Genomic DNA, 22,806 nt, shown 5'->3' on the forward strand with positions numbered 1-22,806 from the left:
GTTAGTTACATAAGAGTAGTCATTCTGAGTGTTCAAATATTTACTGTCTGTATATTTGTGCATTTATCTTCTCACTATATTATTCAATAAAGAAATATAACATGACTTAGATTACTAGAACGACTTGATCTAGAACATCATTCCTCACCCCAAATAACATGCTAACTTTGAGCATGTCTGACTTAAATCTCACTAAAGAGAAGATATGTTTGCAGCTTGTTCCTCTGTTCAGTTGTGCTCAAGTTTATTCGTCTGCTTGGCTCTCATTGCTGTCTGTGTGACAGTAGACAGAGATGAGCGGGACACACTGGCTGTCTCCATGATCTCAATGTCCTTACAGGTGAGACATGCCAGCAGCTTTTGCCTTGAAGCACTCGGGGCAAAAAAGAACTCATGAGACACCCCGGCCAACACTGCGCCCAACACTGGCCCAATCCAGTACACCTGGAGAGTGAAGAATAATGCAGAATAAGCAAAAGGTCAGATAAAAAAAAGGGTATATTTATTGGTTTATTTGGTATTAATACAGTTAACTAATTGACAAAACATGACTTACCCAGTGATGTTCCCAGTATCCAACTACAATGGCAGGTCCAAGAGAGCGTGCAGGGTTCATACTGCCACCAGAGATTCTTCCCTAGGCATACACATATATGCATACATACATGTTAAAAAGCATTACTGACATTTTAGAAGATATGCAGCAACTTCTGAAGTGGTAGTTGCTAATCATGTTTACAAGTAATTGATCGCAAACAGCATAGCATCATTTGTTCAATTATGGTTCTTGATAAATCTTCACCTACTGCATGTGTCCTAGAGCTGATATGAAAATGTGGATTGGTTTGAGAGACTCTAAATGTTGTATGTTGTATCAGTACACTCACGGCAGTAAAGATGCCAACACTGACAGAACAGCCGATGGCCAGGTTGCCAGGCTCACTCCCCTCTCTCCTGCGCAGGTCCTCCACAGAAAAGATGGTGAATACCAGCTGAAAGGTAGCTAGCATCTCTATCCCCAAAGCCTGCCCTGCGTTCACCTCCATGGGTAGCTGTGAAGAATTATATATATCAAGCAAGATACAGTGAGCATTTTGCCTAACTAGCTGGATGTTACAATTGGAAAAAAACACATTTCCAACATCTTGTTGCCACTTAATTAGTAATCAACCCAATCAGTTCAAAGTGTAGTTCATTATTTATTTAAACCAAATTCCATTTATTCTTCAAAATTTGTGCATAAATAAACCATTGAGGTGTGCACAAAAAGTCATTGAGAGTTTGATGTGAAATGCATTTATATCCATAGCGTTTAATGCCTCTTGAAGCTACATCACAGAAAGTTGTTACATAAATGCCACTCAATTTCTGAAATACTGTTTTACGATAGATTTGTGATAAGTTTTTAGCATAAAAGTTTTTTAAAGTCTTCATGGGGGAGACAGGAACAGATTGTGAAGGGTACATTTAGGGTACATATGCAGGGTACATTTAATTCATTTTGGGAATGAAGGGAAAATTTAATTCATTTTGTCATGATGTATTCAAAGGATATTAGTTTGTCTAAGTGTTGCATCTGCAGTGGATTATGTCCACTCTTTAAGCCACCTCTGGTCTGGCAGAAAGATGCCCAAGACATTGGTCTGGTCAAACAAAACTTATTTTTCCAGAAATACCTTTTTTTTTCTGTTACCAACATTACATATAAAATCTCACAAGCCATGTGTAGGTTCACTGGTTATTTTGGATCATAAATACAGTAGTGCTATATTGCATTGTAGACATCACAATTCTTACAATTCAAACTTTCTTAAAGAAAAGGAAGTTTGTGTCTCTACAAGGTACCATTTCACAACAAATCACTCTAAATGACTTTGTTTACATCTCTAAACCTGAATAATGCAAAAAAATTGTAATAAATCAGTGGAATTCCTCTTTAAAATGACTAGGTCAGAAGAGACACATGATCTCAGTAATCCCATGTACAAAATGCTCCTGATCCAGTCCTTGGTGTCAGTGTCATTCCAGCTCCAACACAACACACCTAGTTTAAGTACTCCATATGTAAAATGTAGAACACTGATTCACTATGTAACAAGTTTTGTTCGCAGCTTTTTAATGTTATATTCCAATTGCTTATGTCTAAAACAAATTAAAAATTGCTTACATTCATCATAAACTTCGCTTTTGTGACCACGGCAACGAAAATTATGAATTTTTATTATAGAAACAGACGATTTTGCATCTTCTCATTTATACAGTCAGACTAAGAACACTATAGGCATTGCAAATTTACACAGATTCAGAAGTGTGTGGTTTTCCGAGATTTACGACTATACTGCAAATCAGATTCACGAATCAATCCCCAAATATAGTCGCCCATCATGTTCTCGTTATATTGTCCTTGGTAACGGCGTTCAAAGCCTTGCTCCTCTGAATAAGCTCCCATGTTCTCTTTGAACTTATCAAGATGAGCATCAAGGATATGGATTTTGAGTGACATCCTGCAGCCCATTGCAGCATAGTTCTTTATCAGAGTCTGGACCAGTTGTACATAGTTTTCATCTTTATGATTGCCTAGGAAGCCGCGAACCACTGCGACAAAACTGTTCCAAGCCTCTCTCTCCTTCCTATTCAGCTTCTTGGGAAATTAACTGCACTCTATGATCTTCTTGATTTGTGGTCCGACGAAGACACCAGCTTTGATCTTTGCTTCAGACAGCTTAGGGAAAAGATCTTGGAGGTAATTGAAAGCTCTCGACTCCTTATCTAGAGCCCTGACAAATTGTTTTATGAGCCCCAACTTGATGTGTAGTGATGGCATCAGCACCTTGCGTGGGTCCACCAGTGGCTCCCACTTTACATTGTTCTTCCCCACAGTGAACCGCTGAGGCCAGTCCCGCCTGTGGTAGTGCGCTTTAGTATCCCGGCTGTCCCAAAGGCAAATAAAGCAAGGATACTTAGTAAAACCACCTTGACTTGGACGCTTTCTTCTAATAAGTTCCATTGCTTGAGCCTTGATGTCAGAAGCTCAGCGTTGGACTTGGTGAGACCAAGGTCTCTGATCAGATCGTTGAGGTCTTTTTGGTTAGGGTAGTATGGCTTCCGCTCCTCATCTGCACATGAAGAGAAATCGTGATCTTCAACATCTTCCTGGGTGTCTGACCTGCTGCTTTCTTCTGAAGGTGGTGTTGCTCTGTCTGGAGGTGTTGGTACAGGAAGTTCAGGGCAGTGTGGTACTGGGGCAATAGATGAAGGAATGTCAGGATACGTTACAGGCATTGCATTTTAGCCAGTGCAACGTTTGGAAGGGTCCACCATGCAGAAGTAGCAATTTGTCTTTATAAAATGGCCACATACATAGCAAAATGCGTCTGCTGGATGTATGCAACCTCTTGATGCCATCTAAATTGACTAAGTTGCTGTGTACTGTAAGGAAAAAGGATGATAAAACTCGATAAAAATGGTCAATCTTTATTCCATGCAGTATCAAAGTACAAGAGTGTACTGAGGATTCAGCAGAGCAAGACTGATCACCCGGTAGCAGAGTAACACACAATATATACATTTGAAAGTAGTGGTCCTTCCTAAGCTCCTCCTGTAATGGGTGTGGGGTGAAGTGTGAATACTGTCGTTATCAGAATCTGAATAGAGAATGAATTCACACCTGTCTGTCTAGGTCAATTCCCCTTTGTCTGTGATGGCCGTTGCCCATTTACTATGCAATCCCAATCAATTAGATCATGTCTCTCCGTCTCTCAGGAAGGGCTAGAGTGGCCCTATATAACTGTAGTTATACAGCTACCTACAATTCTGTACAGTCCCAGAAAGTTCTAGATAATTGTGGACAGTTCTAGAAACTTCTTGATAGTTCTCACAATTCCAGAAGCTTCTTAAGTATCTTGAAATATGGCGAATATCCTTAAAAATAGATCAATTTCAAAATATCATTGTGCTGACCACAAAAGCAAAGTTTACAGGGAATAATAACTTTTTTCTATTAATTTAGGGTACAAACAATCAGGAAAACACACTTAACAACTGGGAACAAATTTTTTTTTGAAAATTGTTACATGGTGTATTGATTATATAGCTCAATTGTAAATAGAACAACAAAAATTTTTTGAATGGTAGTCTCTGATAACTAGGTTTTCTTAATTTTTCATAATAATAGTAATAATAGTATTAATAATAATTACACAGCATAACAATTGAGTATCCAAACCTTGTGGAGATAATTATTTTATTTAATTATGCGGCATAACTAGATGACTATATGCAAAAGTCGTGGCGTCCTTACTAGGCCATGTTTTTTTATGTTCTAGGTGTAAATAAGTTAAGATATCCTCTTCAGTGCATATTTTAATGTACAAATATGGTTCATTCAATGATTTTAACATGTGAAAAAAGTCAACATAACAATAATGTAGCTTGTACAAAGACTATGGCTCACTTTATATTTTTATTTTTCGGTACATATGTTAAACAGCAAATAAATTGAAATAATGCACTTACATATTTATCAAAAAATTACATGCTTATGTTTGTCCTTTGTAGAGGATGGGTTAAACATATCATTAGACCAGAGGTGTTCAAACCTTTATATGAACACCGAAGAATCTTTTTATAAGTATACTCTCTGAATCTTTGAGCTCATACCTTGTTGACATAGATCTCTGCTGTAGATTTCAAAGGTAGGACCAAGTAGAGGATTCCAGCCCCTAGAGTGGCCCCTAAGCACTGGGCAAAGACATAGACCACCGCCCTTAGCACATCCAGTCTTCGTGTAGTCAACAAAGCAAGAGTTACAGCAGGGTTCACCTAAAGTAAATGAGGGAGATTGAGTGAGCAGAGATCCAAACAGTTCAAGAAAAAATGACATATGATTAATACACCATGCAAAATGTCAAAACTGTGGTCCAAATAGTCTAAACTGAGCTGAATTGAGAATAAATATACTAAAACACAAAAAGATCCAGAACAGTTCCAGTGCTCTTAAGCACTGGTTTTACAGATCTCTGGAACTGGTGGGATGTTAGTAAATTCCCATAAGAAATTCATTTAATGGATGTTTGTATAACTTTTTCTTTGAAATGTGAATTTAAAACTTTTAGCCAGTTCTCAGAATTACTTTTCTATATTTTTTTACAAAGGCAGAAAGTTCAAGGTCTTTCCTGCAACTAAATTATAGGAAAATAATTTTGATAACCAGCAAGGCAAGATACTTATTGGGTGCCTCTGGAAGAGATTCTGCACATATAACCCAAAAAGTTGTAACATAAGAAGAAATTATCTCTGAATGAAGAATATAGACTGGAGCATTATAGATTTTTTTGGAAATCTATTTTTCTATGAATTATTTTACTACTTCTTTATACTGTAAAGAATTAAAACATAAATAATAAAGAATAATAAATCAGATTAGTGTCTTTTGAGTAAATATAGGGTGAAATGGTCTTCATAATGGATTTTCAGCTGTGAATATATTGATATTAAAAAATTGTAATTTATTTTGAAAATGATTACATGTAAGATGTGGTTTAGAACTTTTAAAAAAAGTTATTTTGGAAGTGTTGTATGTTTGCATGAATCAAATATATATTTTTTCTTGATTTATTTAATGAAGAACCTCCCCTAGGAGCTGATGTGGAATAACCATCATGCAAACAGCAATGGATCACATGCAGAGAGATAAGTCTGAATTTCTCACCTGCGCCCCACTGATTTCTCCAAAGCAGTGTCCCAGACCAACTGCTGCCATGCCTGCAGCCAGTGCTGGGTACAGAGGCCCAGAGGAAGCATCATCAGGCCCTCGCAGTGAAGAGCCCAACACAGCCGATATGAAGATCAAAGAGCCTAATATCTCAGCCAGCATGGCCCGCCAAAACTGACGGCTCCTTACCTCCTAGTTCATTAAAGTTTGTGTTAGACAAATATAACAGAAATAAGAATAATGTTTTTATATCACACTTTTCATTATAAACAACAAAGCCCAGTTTAGTTAACTGTCCTGGCTGCTGGTATGCTTGCAGAAGGAAGAATGTTCTGAGGTCTCTTTTAAGAGGTCATCTGTGGTACAAGGTTTTGTTCTGTACCTGGTCTGAACAACCTAAAACTGTTGCTCTCCTGATCTTGAGAACTAGGGTGAAGACTAAACATAGAGGGTGGTCATTAATATATTCAGGTTGTTTGTTATTTAAAGCCCTTAACAAGAAGGCCATGGAGATGTGTTGCAACAGAGCTAATGTGGTTTTCAGATTTTTTTCTCTGCTGAGAATCATAGAAGCACTATTCAGGAGAAACTGTAATTTACTTGGGTGGGTCATAACTTGCTTGAAAATAGGGCATGCAGTGGTATAGTCCAGATAAGATCAATTGAGAGGAGTTAAAGACATAAATAAGCATTTCAGCATTACTGATCAGCATCTTTAAATAAATTCACAGTCTTTTGTATTGGCCACTCAGGCCACCAAACCAATGCATCTTGTGGCCAAAACTAAGCATTTGTGGACACAATAATAAATAAATAAAACACTTATTATTACAGTGCAAAAGTTTGTAGTGTCTACCGCTTCGTGGCTGGGCTACTGTTGCCCCTGGACACTTCCATTTCACAGTAATAGCACCTACAGTTCACCAGACCAGATAGGGCAAGGTAGTGCAGATATTTCATGGACTGCTTGGCAAAGGTGGCATCCTATAACACTGACACATGTTTGTGTATGGAGACTGTATGGCTGTGTCCTTGATTTTATACACTTGTTAGCTACAGGTATGGCTGAAACACTTGACCTCAATAATTAGGAAGAATGTCTGCATACTTTTGACTATATATTGCATGTTAGGTAAGGTAAGCCCTACCTAGATTTCCCAGGAGCAGGGCTCATGTAGTGATTCTGGGGCTCTGTGCAAAGACTGGAATGACTCCCGGATGCACATTTTTAAATTAGCTGGGGCTTTAAGGTCCTTAGTGTTGTGTCCATCCACACTGCAAAAATTTGATTTTGGCAGTTGAAATCATTTTAAATCTAGTTGATATATGTATTATTTCTTGATCCCAGGACCTTCTTGCTGTGTGCCTACCCACTCCACCACCACACCACCCTGTTGTGTTATTTATTTGTTTATTTAATTTTTAAAATATTTTTACTATACAGATTCTTCTTTTGAAATTGTTGTGAAAACAAGGTTATTTAAAAGGCTCTTTCCCTACATTTTTCTTGTATTTATTTTTTGTCTGTGAGGTCCACTTATAATGTCTGTGTGGTTCTGTGAACCAATAATAGTCATAATTCATTTGTACATAACATTTCCAAATCTGTTTTTACAGGGGCCTGGCCAAGGAGTGGCAAGTGCCATCATGGTATAAAACTTGGCCACCTCTTTGTCCACTCCAGTTTTGCAAAGAGAGACAGTCAGCTATCATCAATAAAATAATCCCCAGAGAAAAGTTGTCATTTCTGCCCTGTGTGAATGGTTACACTTATGGTGAAATTGTTTTCATCAGGTCAGGTACGTGATGTGTAATGGCACTTCACTAAATAATCAGTACAGCTTGCTGTGATGAACTGAGCAAATCAGTGAGAATGCTGATCAAAAGCTTAATGAGTTCATTTAGCTTAATAAGGCAGCAAACATTGGTTTAATACATCATCCAAGCACAACATCTACAATGATATGGTACAGCACTTTTGTTTCCATGCTCAGTGTGAATCACAGCATGGATCACATGAAGATTTTAACCAATACAATAGGTATAGTTCAGCAGTAAAATAAAGCAAGAAATTATTCAACAATGTTTTTTCATTAGCAGGGGGCGTCATTTACTGGGGGGTTTTAGTGGGGTGCACTGCTTCTGCTGTAACCCAGCACTGCCGCAATTGAGCTTCTGGGGATTTTCTAACTTTAAAAGGAGACAGCAATTCCCTGCGGTTTAACTCTGGGTAAAGTGTAACCCCCGACTCAGTTAATTATATTAGAAATCATAATTGGTAAGCCAATCATATCAGAGCTGGGGGCGGGGCTCTCGTGGTTCTTTCTCTGAAAAATAGAGTCGGTTAAACTTGAGGCTTTATTCAAAATGCACATATGCGATCTGAAACAGTAGGTAATTTTAGGTTTACATTAGAGAGGAGACAGCTCTCCTGAAGGCCAGTCAGGTGATAAGATTTTTACCAACTTAAATAAAACATTGAGCAGATTGATATCTCCTTAAGCCTTGACTTCTTATAAATCTTATGAATAAAAAAACAATGCAATACTAAAGACAGGCAAGGTGAGGGAGAGAAAGAGGCTGAAGGGCACAGATGGGGCTGAAGGAGCAGGTCTGATCAGGTACTAATTTATAGTCTGGGTACTAATCTATAGTCTGTGTATGCTTAAAGATGTAAGTTTAAAGACAGGAGGTAATTTTGCTTGACTTCTGTATGGTTGCTTGATCTGTTTCATTTGTAAGTAGAAGAATAGTATTTGTGTTAGATATATACCTAATCCAAACTATGAAGAAAACGATCTTCTGCTGTCACAGTGTGACCAGATAGTCATCGTCAACACATTTTTGCCTATTGCTAGTCTAAAAATGATGAAGAGGCTTTAGGGATCATAAATTATTCCCCCTAGTAAAGGTTTAGCTCATCATCCATTAATCTTGAGTAACATCCCTGCTACACAGAATTATGACCACATTCATCCTTTGCCAAGTACTCTGATTTCCACTGTGTGCCACATCCATGCACACAATGCTGCTCTGTGAGCTACAGTATTTGAAGAAGGAACGTAATTTGTAGTGAACATAATTTGTCATATTAGGCTAATTCCTTGTATGTTTGTGTTTAGGCTAGATTCTTCTGAGCTGGATCCAGCGTGGAATACATTCATGCTAAACTTTGGTCAGTTTGTCATCCAAGCAAAGAATGTTTGCTCATTATGTTGCCTTATACTTTGGTGTGTATCGAGAGCTGCCTGATTTAAATGGCCTGTTTTTATTATCAACAGTAACATTAATCCTCTGAAATAAAGTGATGCATTTAATGTACCAGATTGAAATGTTTACATAATTTCCTCATGAACAAATACAATTTATTAAGTGAGGCCTGCTGAAAAAAGACCTTTAGAACCATTATAAATAAAATCTGATATTCTGCTGTAGAACACCTTAGGAAACCATCAAATACATCTGGAATCAGTCCCAGAACACCTGTTAAACCCTTTGAATCATTGACACTGTAATATCAACTCATCAGAAAAACACAAAATACCATTGGTAAGTATGGGGCAGCACTAAAAACCAATAAAATATTAATATGGTTACTGTGATTTTTTTTTTGGGGGGGGGGTTGTCTTAGAATTTTCCTTGAGCTGTACTTGTGTTGAGTAGATCCAATGCATTTTAACATGAAATGTTATTAACCGCTATTTTTTTTTTACTTTTCCATTTTAAAAAAATGTTCTATCTAGCTTGGCTACCCAATTGTGAATGCCTTTTTATCCCTTACAATTATACAGGCTGTTTTTGTTACTGTATCTTTAAGACTGATATATGTAAATGAGCTCTGCTCCAGTTGACTGCTTTGCACTGTGCTTCATTCAAAAAGCAGTCTGGCTGAAACACTCCTTATAACTTTAGTGTGAATGAGCACAGCTAGACTTCTGTATGCTGAATGGGCGGATATGTGTAAATGTAAATGTTTTGTTTTTTTATTGACATCACAGAAACAATGAATTCAATTAACTTTCACTTCCGGTACCGCTGTGAGTGGCAGCCTTTCCAGTTTTTCTTACTTTTTCTCTTTTCTGTTTGCGTATATTAGTTTTTAGCGACAGTTTTGTTTGTACGAAGGACAAGCCTGTTTTCATACATATGGGTAGAAAGATCTTAGTTTTGCAAAATTTCCTTCAGGATCAATAAAGTATCTATCTATCTATCTATCTATCTATCTATCTATTACAGGATGTTTTTCAAGCTTAATTTCTATGCATGGACTGTATGGACTGGTGAGCAAGCAGTGTTTTTTGAAACTTTTTTAAATTTCATGATGTGCCAAATTTAGCATCCAAACTCTCTTAATACGGAGGAATACTGTTGAAATACATGGAGGATGTGGTTTGAAAAATACGTCATACTTCTCTGAAAAATACGTCATCTGGATGTCAGCACGTTTCCAAAACATTTATATGTTATTCAGCTTTAATGATGTGCACGTCACCCATGCCATGTGCACTAATGCACCCATACACCATCCTGAATGCTGGCTTTTGACACAGCATCCATGATTTAAAATGTTATGTTGGACCACAGGACACTTTTCCACTTCTCCCATTTTAAAAGAGCTCAGGCCCAGAAAAGGCAGTAGTGTTTCTTGATCCTGTTTATATATGCCTTCTTCTTTGAGTTTTAACTTGCATTTGTCGATCTGTTCACACATCGTCAGTGTTCCTGAGCCCATATAGTGATTTTTACTAGAGAATCATGTCTGTTTTTAATGCAGTGCTGCCTGAGGGCCCAAAGATCATGGCCAGTGAATACTGTTTAAGGGCCTTGTCCCTTGCATACAGAGATTTCTCCAGATTTTCTGAAACTTTAAATGTTATGTACTGTAGATGCTGAAAAGCAATGGTTATTTGCTATTTTATGTTGAGAAACATTATTCTTGATCACCAGCTGTTTTTCTTTAGCAACTTTTTTGGAATTTGTTTTAGGCATCAACATCTGCTCTGTTGGGTCAAAGGTCTAATGATTTGGAGATCGTTTCATTTTGTTTTTATTCACATTTGCAGTGTCTTTTTTTGCAAATGGGGTTGTATATATAGGTTGCTTAAAATCACATGTACTGTATATCTAATTTGTATTTTTGTGGGGGCCTTGTTTTGTGTTTGTCTATGAGACTTGCACTCCAACATATGTCTTGATTTACCATAATCCACTTAGGGGAGGAATGAAATCCATAAGCAGCATTGAATAACAGATTGTATAAGATCTTTAAGGTATTATGTAGTAAACAATAAACAAAAAACCTGCAAGAAAAATAACATTAATTTTTCTTGCATTTATTGCACTTTTCAACCATCAAAAAAGCACTGAATTTCATAGGCTGCACACCCTTTTACTTGCAAGACTGCACAACAGCAATTCACTATGGTTCTTGTATGACAAGAATAGCTGAGTTGAATCTCAAGATGTAATACTAAGTGACTCTGGGTTAGTTACACTCAAATGACAGATAAAATAATGACATTATTGCACAATAATACAAAATGTACACACTTCATATCATTGATCAAAACATATTTTTTCACGTTTAAAAATGTAATCTGCCCTTAACAATGTACAAAAACTTGTTATGAAAGGATCAGTAGTAACAGTCCAGAATTACTTGGGGAAAAAAGATCGTTACATTAGTGTATGTTAAAAGTTAAGGCCATTTTTTTTTTTCTATCTTATGTATATGTATTAGCAAAACATATACTAAAACTATTCAGTGTGAGCTGAACACACTAAACTGAACTGTTCCGTGTGAGCAAATTACTTTTACTTCCCTTTGCCTCCCTTTGGATGGGACAGATCAGCCCAACAAATGCACTGAATTACTCCTTTAGTGATACTCTATTTTTTCATAGAAAAAAAATATCCTAGGTCTGCCTGCAATCTGTATTTTGTTAAGAGAAAAGAGCAAGAATAAAAGCTTACCAACAGCTCCCTCTCTTTAATTAAAAGCACTTCAGTCAAGCTGTCTTTGAATGCTATGCTCATACAGTTTTGAGTGTTAGATTTGTCCTTACCTCCCGCAGAGTCATGATGAACCCAGAGTTTGGTTATCCGTCAATGTGTGTGTATTTGTGTATGTGTTTGTATGTATGGACATGAAAGAAGGCTGTATACAGCGTAAAAACAGGCACATTAATACCAGTGAAGGAGACTTCTGAATGCAGAGACCACCCCTCATCTCTATCAATAACTACAAAGCCCTACCCATTTCTGCAGCAACAGATTTATAGGACATCCTCACAGCATCAAAAGAGCAACCTAGCTTTTACTAAAATATATGGAAAGGACCTTAGATTGTAAATGTTTTCATATGAACATTAATAACAAAAATAAAATAGGTATTTTTATTCTGTCATAACTATTGCAATGTTTTATTACAGTGGAAATTAAAGTTAATGGACACAAAAAGTGTGTTTGAGAGATCTGTAGATCAGTTTAGTGTTTGAAAGTTGAAAGTGAGTATTCACTCCCTTAATTACACATTAAATCTTCTAAAACAAATGTATTAATTTGCAAGAGAGAGATTCTATGCAGAATAACATTTGCATGTGACACGTACACAGGCTCCCCCCTCCCCCTTTCCCTTTCATCATCCTACTTGTAAGGTGCAGTTACTATTGCCATAGCAACAGCCTCTTTGGTGTGATGCGGTTGCCATGACAGCTTTTGTGAGGCCTGGATGGCTACTTTTTATGGGATTTTACAGAGGAGATTAACATAATTCACCTGACCAGCTCACAAAATAAGACAACAATGCTATTTCTCTGTCATATCAACTGTTACAGCTCAGAGTGGGGAATGGAACAATGTCAGAAAACTGGGCCACTTAAAGGACAATTCTGGCATTTTTCAAGTTCATTTCAAGTTTCAAGTTTATTTGTACGATGTGGTCACAAAGCAGCTTTACAGAAACATAGTTACAACATATATCCCCAGTGAGAAAGCCAAAGGTGACGATGGCAAGGAAAAACACCGTCAGTCTGGAGGAAGAAACCTTGGGAGGTACCAAGACTCACAAGGGGAGACATGTGAGTCCTCCTGGTCAAACAGTATTTTCAATTTTCTGGTAAATTACCTACTTTTTCATAAAGCAGTAGATAATGAAAAAGACTGAACTGAGAAGTTCTATGTCACTTGTCAAAAGCCCATCTATTTCAAATGGCAATCTCCAATACTTCAAAGCACAAACTGAAAAACATACTCATTTTCCTGGTGCAACTATGAAGCATTCACCATACTGAAAGTTTAAATTTTCATTAAATGTTTTCTGTAGAAAACTGACATCTACTTATTCTCAAATATTTAGGATTTTATGTCCAAAATTGTACTGTTCCCTGCCCAGGGATGGATCCTAGTTTTGTGAGATCCTCTAACCTCACACAAATGAACAAATAAATCAAGAAATAATAAAAAATAATTCACTGTTGTATTAATGTGCGCTTTGTGGAACAAATTCGATTCTTGTTTTAAATTACTGTACATTAATAAATTAGCTTTATTAATGTGCAGTATTCTATTGTGGCTACATCGCAATAGATTCTGTTTCAGAGACTTAAAGACCTCAGGTAACCTTTTCCAGCAAATTTCCTACTGTTTGCATGTTTAGAAGATTCAAAGTGTGTGTCATACACAAATAGACACTGATGGATAACCAAACTCTGGGCTCGTCATGACTCTGTGGGAGGTAAGGACAAATCTAACACTCAAAATTGTATGAGCATAGCATTCAAAGACAGCTTGACTGAAGTGCTTTTAGTTAACAAAGTTACACAGATTCTACACTACTGACTTGGGCACTTCAGGGTCAAAACTTAATGACCTTACATTAAATCTTCACGAAAATGGCAATGTCACTTTACTTCGCTTCATTTTTCTCACATTTCATATGGCGCTAAATGACAAATCACACTTTGCACATTCCTAAAAATACCAACATTATAAACTACAGTTAAGGTGTACAAGTCTATACATCCCTGAAAGTATATAACAATAGATCAATATGATAACAGTTGTCCCAAACAAAGCAAAATGATTTACAAATGTGTTGAATTGTTTTTGCTCATTTGTAATTAGATTTAAACTAAGTGAATATTACCAAGGTTAATTTGAGAGTGAATTTAATGAACTTGTTGAGCTGATTCATGTATCTCCATTTAAGGGAATGTAGAAATTCAGGAGAAAATGTTACCCAAAACAAAGCCATAGTGAACGTCAATAGTATCTTATTAAAATTATAGCTATTTGAACCCAGAATTAATTCCAAAGATATGGATGTTATGGCAAAAACAGAGTACTGCAATTATTTGATCTGAAAAGGTGCTTCTCCCCTTCCTTTAGCTGTAAAAAGACAATTCCATTTGCTTCCTGAGACTTCAACATTATAGAATGTGTTTGATTTCTTGGATGGTGAGAAGTAGTAGATGCAACCACTTCTAGAACTAAACAAAAAGGGCAAACTGAAATCAAGCAAGCAAGCCTCCTTAAAAAATTGAAAGCTCAGAAATGTGTAAAATATTTAGTTGTGTAGGCCTCTGTGTAATTTTCTGTTTTGATTAAATTAACTAAATGAAATGTGGTCTCTGACCTGTGTGCAGTACTGTATATATCGGTGTGATTTATTACACAGGTATATTTGTAGGCCCCCGCGACCCTGATGGAGAAGCGGCTTAGAAAATGGATGGATGGATGGGTATATTTGTAGGCCCTGAGGTGAGCGATTAGGAAGCCGTCTACCAGGTTGATCGCCATTACCCTCCCATGCTGGTCTGTGTGGGACTTTATTATTTTCCCCTCAAGAGTTCAGGAAGGGTGATTAACTTTTACTGAGTGTCAATGGCATTATTCATCTAGAGTTAGGTGAGCCGTAAGGGAGTAAAGGAGTGGGAGTGTGTCCCAGTGTGGGGTGGATTACTCTGTTTGCTGGCAATTTGTGGAGCAGTGATCCTCTCCTTTGTAGGGTAAAGCCCTGTGTGGATGTACTGAGGTCTGGGGGGCTTGGCAGGCTGAAAACTTGCTGGCGTGGGGAAGTTTTTTTTTTTCCAGAGGGTCATTTCACAGATAGAATGCTGACATCCACACTACACATGCGCGCACACATACGTACACACACACACACACACACACACACACACACACACACACACACACACACACACACACACACACACACCAGCCAGAACCACACAATGAGCATCACAATCGTGCAAACCAAACTGCCAGCTAAGGGATACCAGAGAGAGAACAGGGAGAGGTGAGTTGAACGACAGACAGACAGACAGACGTTTGTTTTTTACACTACATGTAAAAAACCCATACAATAATGAAGTGAAAGGATCTATAAAAATAAAAACAAACAAACTATTAAGCACTGTCTTCAGTGAGATGTAGAGCAGCCCCAGCTGAAGCAGTCAGCTGTACCTATTTTGCACCATGTGCTGTAGACATGGCACTCCATGGAGCAGAAAGGTCCACAAAGCACCACAGGCTCTGTGCTGCCAGGTGCTGAATGGGCATCTGTGGCTTGGATGTGAATTCATGTGTCTAGATGAGTAACCATAAATTAACATGCATCAATACTATAGATGACAATTACAAAGCAGTACTGAAAAAAAAAATGGAAAATAAATAAATATAACAATGAAAATGTGTAATCTACATCTCACTGTTTTGTGGAAATCAAATTACTGTCAGTGATCTAAACTAGACATCTGGATGCATCCTATTAAAGTGGAAGGGGAAAGAGGGGGGCTTATGCTATGCATGCACCAATGTTCTAATTAACTTTTTTGAAGGTACTTCTAAATTCTAAGGGGAGTTTTGAGATTTTCTTTAGAGGGGTGTTGCAGCAAGCATTGAAAAAGTTCTCTTTGAGAACAAATACAGACTACAAATAAACAAACCAGACATCTACGGCTCATTGTATTTTAAAACATCTTAACACATTAACATACACTGCTCAAAAAAAAAAATAAAGGGAACACTCAAATTACATCCTAGATCATCTACTTCTTTCGGCTGCTCCCTTTAGGGGTCGCCACAACGGATCATCTGCCTCCATCTTATCATATCCACTGCCTCCTCTACTTTTACACCAACCATCTCCATGTCCACCTTCACTACATCCATAAACCTTCTCTGAGGTCTACCTCTTCTACCCGGCAGCCCAATCTGCAACATTTTGTTCCAGTATATCCACTATTCCTCCTGAAAACATGTCCAAACCATCTCAACCTGACCTCTCTGGCTTTATCTCCAAACAGCTCCATCTGCATTGTCCCTCTGCTCATTTCTAATCTTGTCCATTCTTGTCACTCCCAACAAAAATCTCAGCATCTTCATCTCCGCCACCTCCAGCTCAGCCTCCTGTTTTTTGCTTTTAGACAGAGCCAAAGTCTCCAAACCATACATCATAGCATGACGCACTATTGTCTTGTGAACCTTCCCTTTCACTCTTGCTGCTATCCTTTCACACATGAGCCCTGACACACGTCTCCACCCACTCCATCCTGCCTGCACCCTCTTCACCTCTTTTCTACACTGTCCAAAATTCTGTACAAAGTTGAATGTGCTGACAACAAAATCACACAAAAATCAATGGAAATCAAATTTATTCACCAATGGAGGCCTGGATTTGGAGTCACACACAAAATTAAAGTGGAAAAAACACACTACAGGCTGATCCAACTTTGATGTAATGTCCTTAAAACAAGTCAAAATGAGGCTCAGTGTTGTGTGTGGCCTCCATGTGCCTGTATGACCTCCCTACAATGCCTGGGCATGCTCCTGATGAGGTGGACTCCTGGACAGTCTGTGGTGCAACATGGCGTTGGTGGATGAAGCGAGACACAATGTCCCAGATGTGCTCAATCGGATTCAGGTCTGGGGAACAGGCGGGCCAGTCCATAGCTTCAATGCCTTCATATTGCAGGAACTGCTTACACACTCCAGCCACATGAGGTCAAGCATTGTCCTGCTTTAGGAGGAACCCAGGGCCAACCGCCCCAGCATATGGTCTCACAAGGGGTCTGAGGATCTCATCTCGTTACCTAATGGCAGTCAGGCTACCTCTGCTGAGCACATGGAGGGCTGTGCGGCCCTCCAAAGAAATGCCACCCCACACCATTACTGACCTACTGCCAAACCGGTCATGCTGAAGGATGTTGCAGGCAGCAGATCACTCTCCACGGCGTCTCCAGACTCTGTCACGTCTGTCACATGTCACAGTGTGAACCTGCTTTCATCTGTGAAGAGCACAGGGCACCAGTGGCGAACTTGCCAATCCTGGTGTTCTCTGGCAAATGCCAAGCATCCTGCACGGTGTTGGGCTGTGAGCACAACCCCCATCTGTGGACGTCAGGCCCTCATAGTCAGTTTCTAACCATTTGTGCAGACACATGCACATTTGTGGCCTGCTGGAGGTCATTTTGCAGGGCTCTGGCAGTGCTCCTCCTGTTCCTCCTTGCACAAAGGCAGAGGTAGCGGGTCCTGCTGCTGGGTTGTTGCCCTCCTACGGCCTCCTCCACATCTCCTGTTGTACTGGCCTGTCTCCTGTGGGCGCCTCCAGCCTCTGGACACTGCGCTGACAGACACAACAAACTTTCTTGCCACAGCTCGCATTGATGTGCCATCCTGGATGAGCTGCACTACCTGAGCCACTTGTGTGGGTTGTAGAGTCTGTCTCATGCCACCATGAGTGTGAAAGCACCACCAACATTCAAAAGTGACCAAAACATCAGCCAGAAAGCATAGGTACTGAGAAGTGGTCTGTGGTCCCCACCTGCAGAACCACTCCTTTATTGAGTGTGTCTTGCTAATTGCCAATAATTTCCACCTGTTGTCTATTCCATTTGCACAACAGCATGTGAAATTGATTGTCAATCAGTGTTGCTTCCTAAGTGGACAGTTTGATTTACTTGGAGTTATATTGTGTTGTTTAAGTGTTCCCTTTATTTTTTTGTGTATTAGAAGGTCAAGTATTTCTCACATTTTGTGAAACTGCACATAAGGGAAGAATATTTTCAAATAGCTGATTTAGATGAAAAAATGTGACGGATTAGCTTTTGATTTGTTTTTATACATAGCTTCAATCTGACAAAATCTATCCCAGTATGCCACCCTTATCTCCCTTATCATTATTGGTCACAAATAAGCTAAAGGGACATTTCAGTTAATTACAATGACCACCAGGAACACATGGCTATGATATTTGCACACATCATTCACTAATGGGAAAATGCAACAAGTCAGAATTCTTTCCCTTCTAGATATTGTATTCCACAATAACCTGTGAATGGTATTATTGAAAAGTGGAAGCATTTAGGAACCACAGCAATGCAGCCACGAAGTGTCAGACCACGTAAAGTTACAGAACGGGGTCGCTACGTGCTGAAAAGTTCCTGTACAGGAAGGGGCATAGCCAGCACAATTTCCTGAGGGGGCTGAGGTCATTTAACATTTGTAGGAAGGTCCTGCAGATGTTCTATCAGACCATCGTTGCCAGCTGTCTTTATGCTATGGTGTGCTGGGGCAGAATCATGAAAAAGAGAGATGAGATGCAACTGGACAAGCTGGTCAGGCGAGTTGGGTCAGTGGTCAGTGTGGAACTGGACTCTATAGTCAGGGTGGCTGAGAGAAAGACACAAACTGCTCTCCATTATGGAGGATGATGGCCACCAGCTGCACTGCACTCCATCCATCCATCCATCCATCCAGCGCTCTGCTGACTCAGGAACTGCAGAGTTCTCAACCTCCTCTGGAATTAATGTTAGCACAAAAATGGACACTTCATGATCTGGGTTTCCAACACCAAGCAGCTAAATGCAGACCTTACATCACCAGTTACAATGCCAAGCTTAGGACAGAGTGGTGTGCCACCACTGGTCTCACCCCTAGACCCCTTAGCTCTAGTAAAGGGAAATCTTAATGCTTCAGCATATCAAGAAATTTTGCACAATCACATGCATCCAACTTTGTTGGAAAATTTTGGGGAAGACCCTTTTCTGTTCCAGCATGACTGTGCACAAAGCAGCTCCACAAAGGCATGGCTCGATAGGTTTGGTGTGGAAGAACTTGACTGGCCTGCACAGAGACCTGACCTCAACCCAATCAAACACCTTTAGGATGAACTAGAAAAGAGATTGTGACACAGGCCCTCATCCAAAATCAGTGTCTGACCTCACAAATGCTCTTGGACAAAAGTTCCCACAGACACTCACCAGAATCTTGTAGAAAGCTTCTTAGAAGAGTGAAGCTGTTATAGCTGCAAATGGAAGACTAACTCCATACTAATGAAGTGTGAAGACAGAACCAAAGATTAGATGGTGGAAGCTGAAGGAGGAGGGTGGTTGCAGGCAGTTCAGGGAAAAATTGCAACAGGCCCTTGGGGGCAGTGAGGAGCTACCTGAGGACTGGGAAACTACAGCAAAGGTGGTGAGAGAAACTGGCAAGAATGTGTTGGGTGTTTTGTCTGGTCAGAGGAAAGAAGACAAGGAAAGTTGGTGGTGGAATGAGGAAGTCCAGGAGAGTATTCAGAAGAAGGCAGCTAAGAAAAAGTGGGATAACCAGAGAGATGAAGGAAGTAGGCAGGAGTACTGTGAGGCTAGTCGCATAGCAAAAAGAATGGTGGCAAAGGCAAAGGCTCAGGCCTATGATGAGCTGTATGAGAGGCTGGACAGTAAAGAAGGAGTAAAGGACTTGTATCGTTTGGCTAAAACAGAGATAGAGCCGAAGAGGATGTACAGCAGGTTAGGCTGATAAAGGATAGAGAGGGAAATGTACTAGTGAGTGAACAGAGTGTTGAGTAGATGGAAGGAGTACTTTGAAGAGCTAATGAATGAGGAAAACGAGAGAGAGAGGAGGACAATGGGGGAGAGATAGTGGATCAGGAAGTGCAGAGAATTAGTAAAGTGGAAGTGAGGGCAGCTTTAAAAAGGATGAAGAATGGAAAGGCAGTTGGCCCAGATGACATACCTGTGTAGGTATGGAGATGTTTAGGAGAGAAGGCAGTGGACTTTTTAACCAGGTTGTTTAACAAAATCCTGGAGAGTGAGAGGATGCCTGATGTGTGGAGAAGCTGTGTACTGGTCCCCATTTTTAAGAACAAGGGTGATGTGCAGAGTGTTGGTAGAGAAGTACAGAGAAGGTCAGAAGGAGCTACATTGTGTATTTGGATCTAGATAAGGCATATGATAGGGTGCCAAGACAAGAACTGTGGTACTGTATGAGGAAGTCAGGTGTAGCTGAAAAGTATGTTAGGGTAGTGCAGGACATGTATGAGGATAGTGAGACAGTGGTGAGGTGTGCAGTTGGAGTGACAAATGGTTTCAGGTGAAGGTAGGGTTACATCAGGGATCAGCTTTGAGCCCCTTCTTGTTTGCAATGGTGATGGACAGGTTGACAGATGAGGTCAGGCAGGAGGCTCCATGGACCATGATGTTTGCAGATGACATTGTACTCTGTGGTGAGAGTAGAGAGCAGGTGGAAGAGAATCTGGAGAGGTAGAGGTTTGCACTGGAGAGGAGAGGAATGAAGGTCAGTAGAGAAAAGACGGAATACATGTGTGTGAATGAGAGGGAGGCAGGTGGAAAGGTGAAGATGCAAGGAGTAGAGGTTGTAAAGGTGGATGACTTCAAATATCTTGGGTCAACCATCCAGAGCAATGGACAGTGCAAAAAAGAGGTGAGGAAGAGGGTGCAGGCAGGATGGAGTGGGTGGAGATGGATGTCAGGGCTTCTGATGCGTGACAGAAGGATAGCAGCAAGAGTGAAAGGGAAGGTTTACAAGACGTAGTAGTCCTGCTATGATGTATGGTTTGGAGACTGTGGCTCTGTCTAAAAGACAGGAGGCTGAGCTGGAGGTGGCGGAGATGAAGATGCTGAGATTTTCGTTGGGAGTGACAAGGCTGGACAAGATTAGAAATGAGCAGATCAGAGGGACAGTGAAGGTGGAGCAGTTTGGAGATAAAGTCAGAGAGGCCAGGTTGAGATGGTTTGGACATGTGTTGAGGAGGAATAGTGGATATATTGGGCAAAGAATGTTGGAGACGGAGCTGCTGGGTAGAAGGAGAAGAGATAGACCTCAGAGAAGGTTTATGGATGTAGTGAAGGTGGACATGGAGATGGTTGGTGTGAAAGTAGAGGAGGCAATGGATAGGGTAAGATGGAGGCAGATGATCCGCTGTGGCGACCCCTAAAGGGAGCAGCCGAAAGAAGATGTTAAAGGAGCTACATGCGCATATACACTGCCTGGCCAAAAAAAAGGTCATACACTAATATTTTGTTGGTCCGCCTTTAGCTTTGATTATGGCACACATTCGCTGTGGCATTGTTTCTACAAGCTTCTGCAATGTCACAACATTTATTTCTGTCCAGAGTTGCATTAATTTTTCCCCCAAGATTTTGTATTGATGGGAGATTTGGACCACTGCACAGTCTTCTCCAGCACATCCCAACGATTCTCAATGGGGTTCAGGTCTGGACTCTGTGGTGGTCTGGACTCTGTAGTCAAAATGATGTCTCATGCTCCCTGAACCACTCTTTCACAATTTGAGCCCAATGAATCCTGGCATTGTCATCTTGGAATATGCCTGTGCCATCAGGGAAGAAAAAATCCATTGATGGAATAGCCTGGTCATTCAGTATATTCAGGTTGTCAGCTGATTCTTTGGGCACATAATGTTGCTGAACCTAGACCTAACCAACTGCAGCAACCCCAGATCATAGCACTGCCCCCACAGGCTTGCACAGTAGGCACTAGGCATAATGGGTGCATCACTTCAGCCATCGCTCATCTTACCCTGATGCGTCCATCACTCTGGAACAGGGTAAATCTGAACTCATCAGACCACATGACCTTCTTCCATCACTCCAGAGTCTTTATGCTCCCTAGCAAATTGAAGCCGTTTTTGCTGGTTAGCCTCACTGATAAGCGGTTTTCTTAAGGCTACACAGCTGTTTAGTCCCAATCCCTTGAGTTCCCTTTGCATTGTGCATGTGGAAATGCTTTTACTTTCACTATTAAACATATCCCAGAGTTCTACTGTTTTTCTACAGTTTGATTTCACCAGACACTTAAGTGGTCGCCAATCACAATCCTTGAAGATTTTTTTCCGACCACATTCCTTCCTTGAAGATGGTGTTTCCCTGCTGTCCTTCCACTTTTTAATAATGCGTTGGGACAGTTCTTAACCTGATTTTAGTAGTTTCAGCAATCTCCTTAGTTTTCTTCTTGATGCATACCAATAATTTGAACCTTCTGAAACAGATTAACATCTTTTCCATGTTTTTTTTAACAAATGAAAAGCTACTCACTGCATCGTCCATCCTCCAAGCCGCTTCTCCGCCAGAGCTGCAAGGGGGTACTGGAGCCTTCGGGTGGAAGGCAGGATACACCCTGGACAGGTCTCACTGCGTCAGTTAGGGTTAAATAACTTGTTACCAGCTGAAACCTAATCACCCATGCAGTAATTATCCAATGGGAGGTTCTTACCCATTTGCTTAATTAAATCCAGGAGGTGACCTTTTTTGGCCAGGCAGTGTATATAGCAGTGTAAAAAAAATAGCATTACCATTATATATCATTATAATAACTGGAAATACTACACATTCAATTCCAAGTCAAAACATAAACTAATTTTATCCAGTTTGCATTAATCTTTTACTGAATAATCCTTTACAGAGAAAGGAATATTAGGCTGTTCAAAAAAATAGCTGGGCCAGCATTTTTCTTTAAAAACTCAAAAATGTTTGAGATTTCACTTTACATTTAATTACTAAACAAATATTTAGTGACTTAACCATTGTTTCTGTGAACTGCTTGACATCTGTTTTGCATGGAGTCAACCAACTTCTGGCATCTCTGAACAGGTATTCCAGTCCAGGACGATTGGACTTTTTTGAGGTTTTGCCTCAAAAAACTCATTTTTGATGTCACCCCACAAATTCTCTATAGGCAATCCTGTTTGTCTCTAACCAAGATGTTGTTTACTTACTGGTGTGTTTTGGGTCACTGTCACAACATCCATTTCGAGGGCATTTCTTCCTCGG

The 22,806-nt window shown here is 39.8% G+C and overlaps 1 protein-coding gene across 2 annotated transcripts; it reads right to left on the reverse strand.

Moving 5' to 3' along the window:
- Nucleotides 1-227: 227 nt before the first annotated feature.
- On the reverse strand, nucleotides 228-22,105 carry LOC108443123 (aquaporin-4). 2 transcript variants are annotated; one of them, XM_037540952.1, is made up of 6 exons: nucleotides 22,072-22,105; nucleotides 5,711-5,905; nucleotides 4,660-4,821; nucleotides 888-1,052; nucleotides 557-637; nucleotides 228-444 (listed from the first exon to the last, which is right to left on the reverse strand). In XM_037540952.1, exons 1-6 carry the CDS (start codon nucleotides 22,081-22,083, stop codon nucleotides 229-231), a joined length of 831 nt encoding a protein of 276 aa, XP_037396849.1. In that variant the 5' UTR covers nucleotides 22,084-22,105; the 3' UTR covers nucleotide 228. The 2 variants fall into 2 exon arrangements, with proteins under 2 accessions (XP_037396849.1, XP_017579048.1); XM_017723559.2 differs by lacking the exon at nucleotides 22,072-22,105 and adding an exon at nucleotides 11,779-11,943.
- Between the last annotated feature and the right edge of the window lie 701 nt (nucleotides 22,106-22,806).

Source organism: Pygocentrus nattereri, chromosome 9, assembly GCF_015220715.1.
Source record: "Pygocentrus nattereri isolate fPygNat1 chromosome 9, fPygNat1.pri, whole genome shotgun sequence".
NCBI lineage: Eukaryota > Metazoa > Chordata > Actinopteri > Characiformes > Serrasalmidae > Pygocentrus > Pygocentrus nattereri.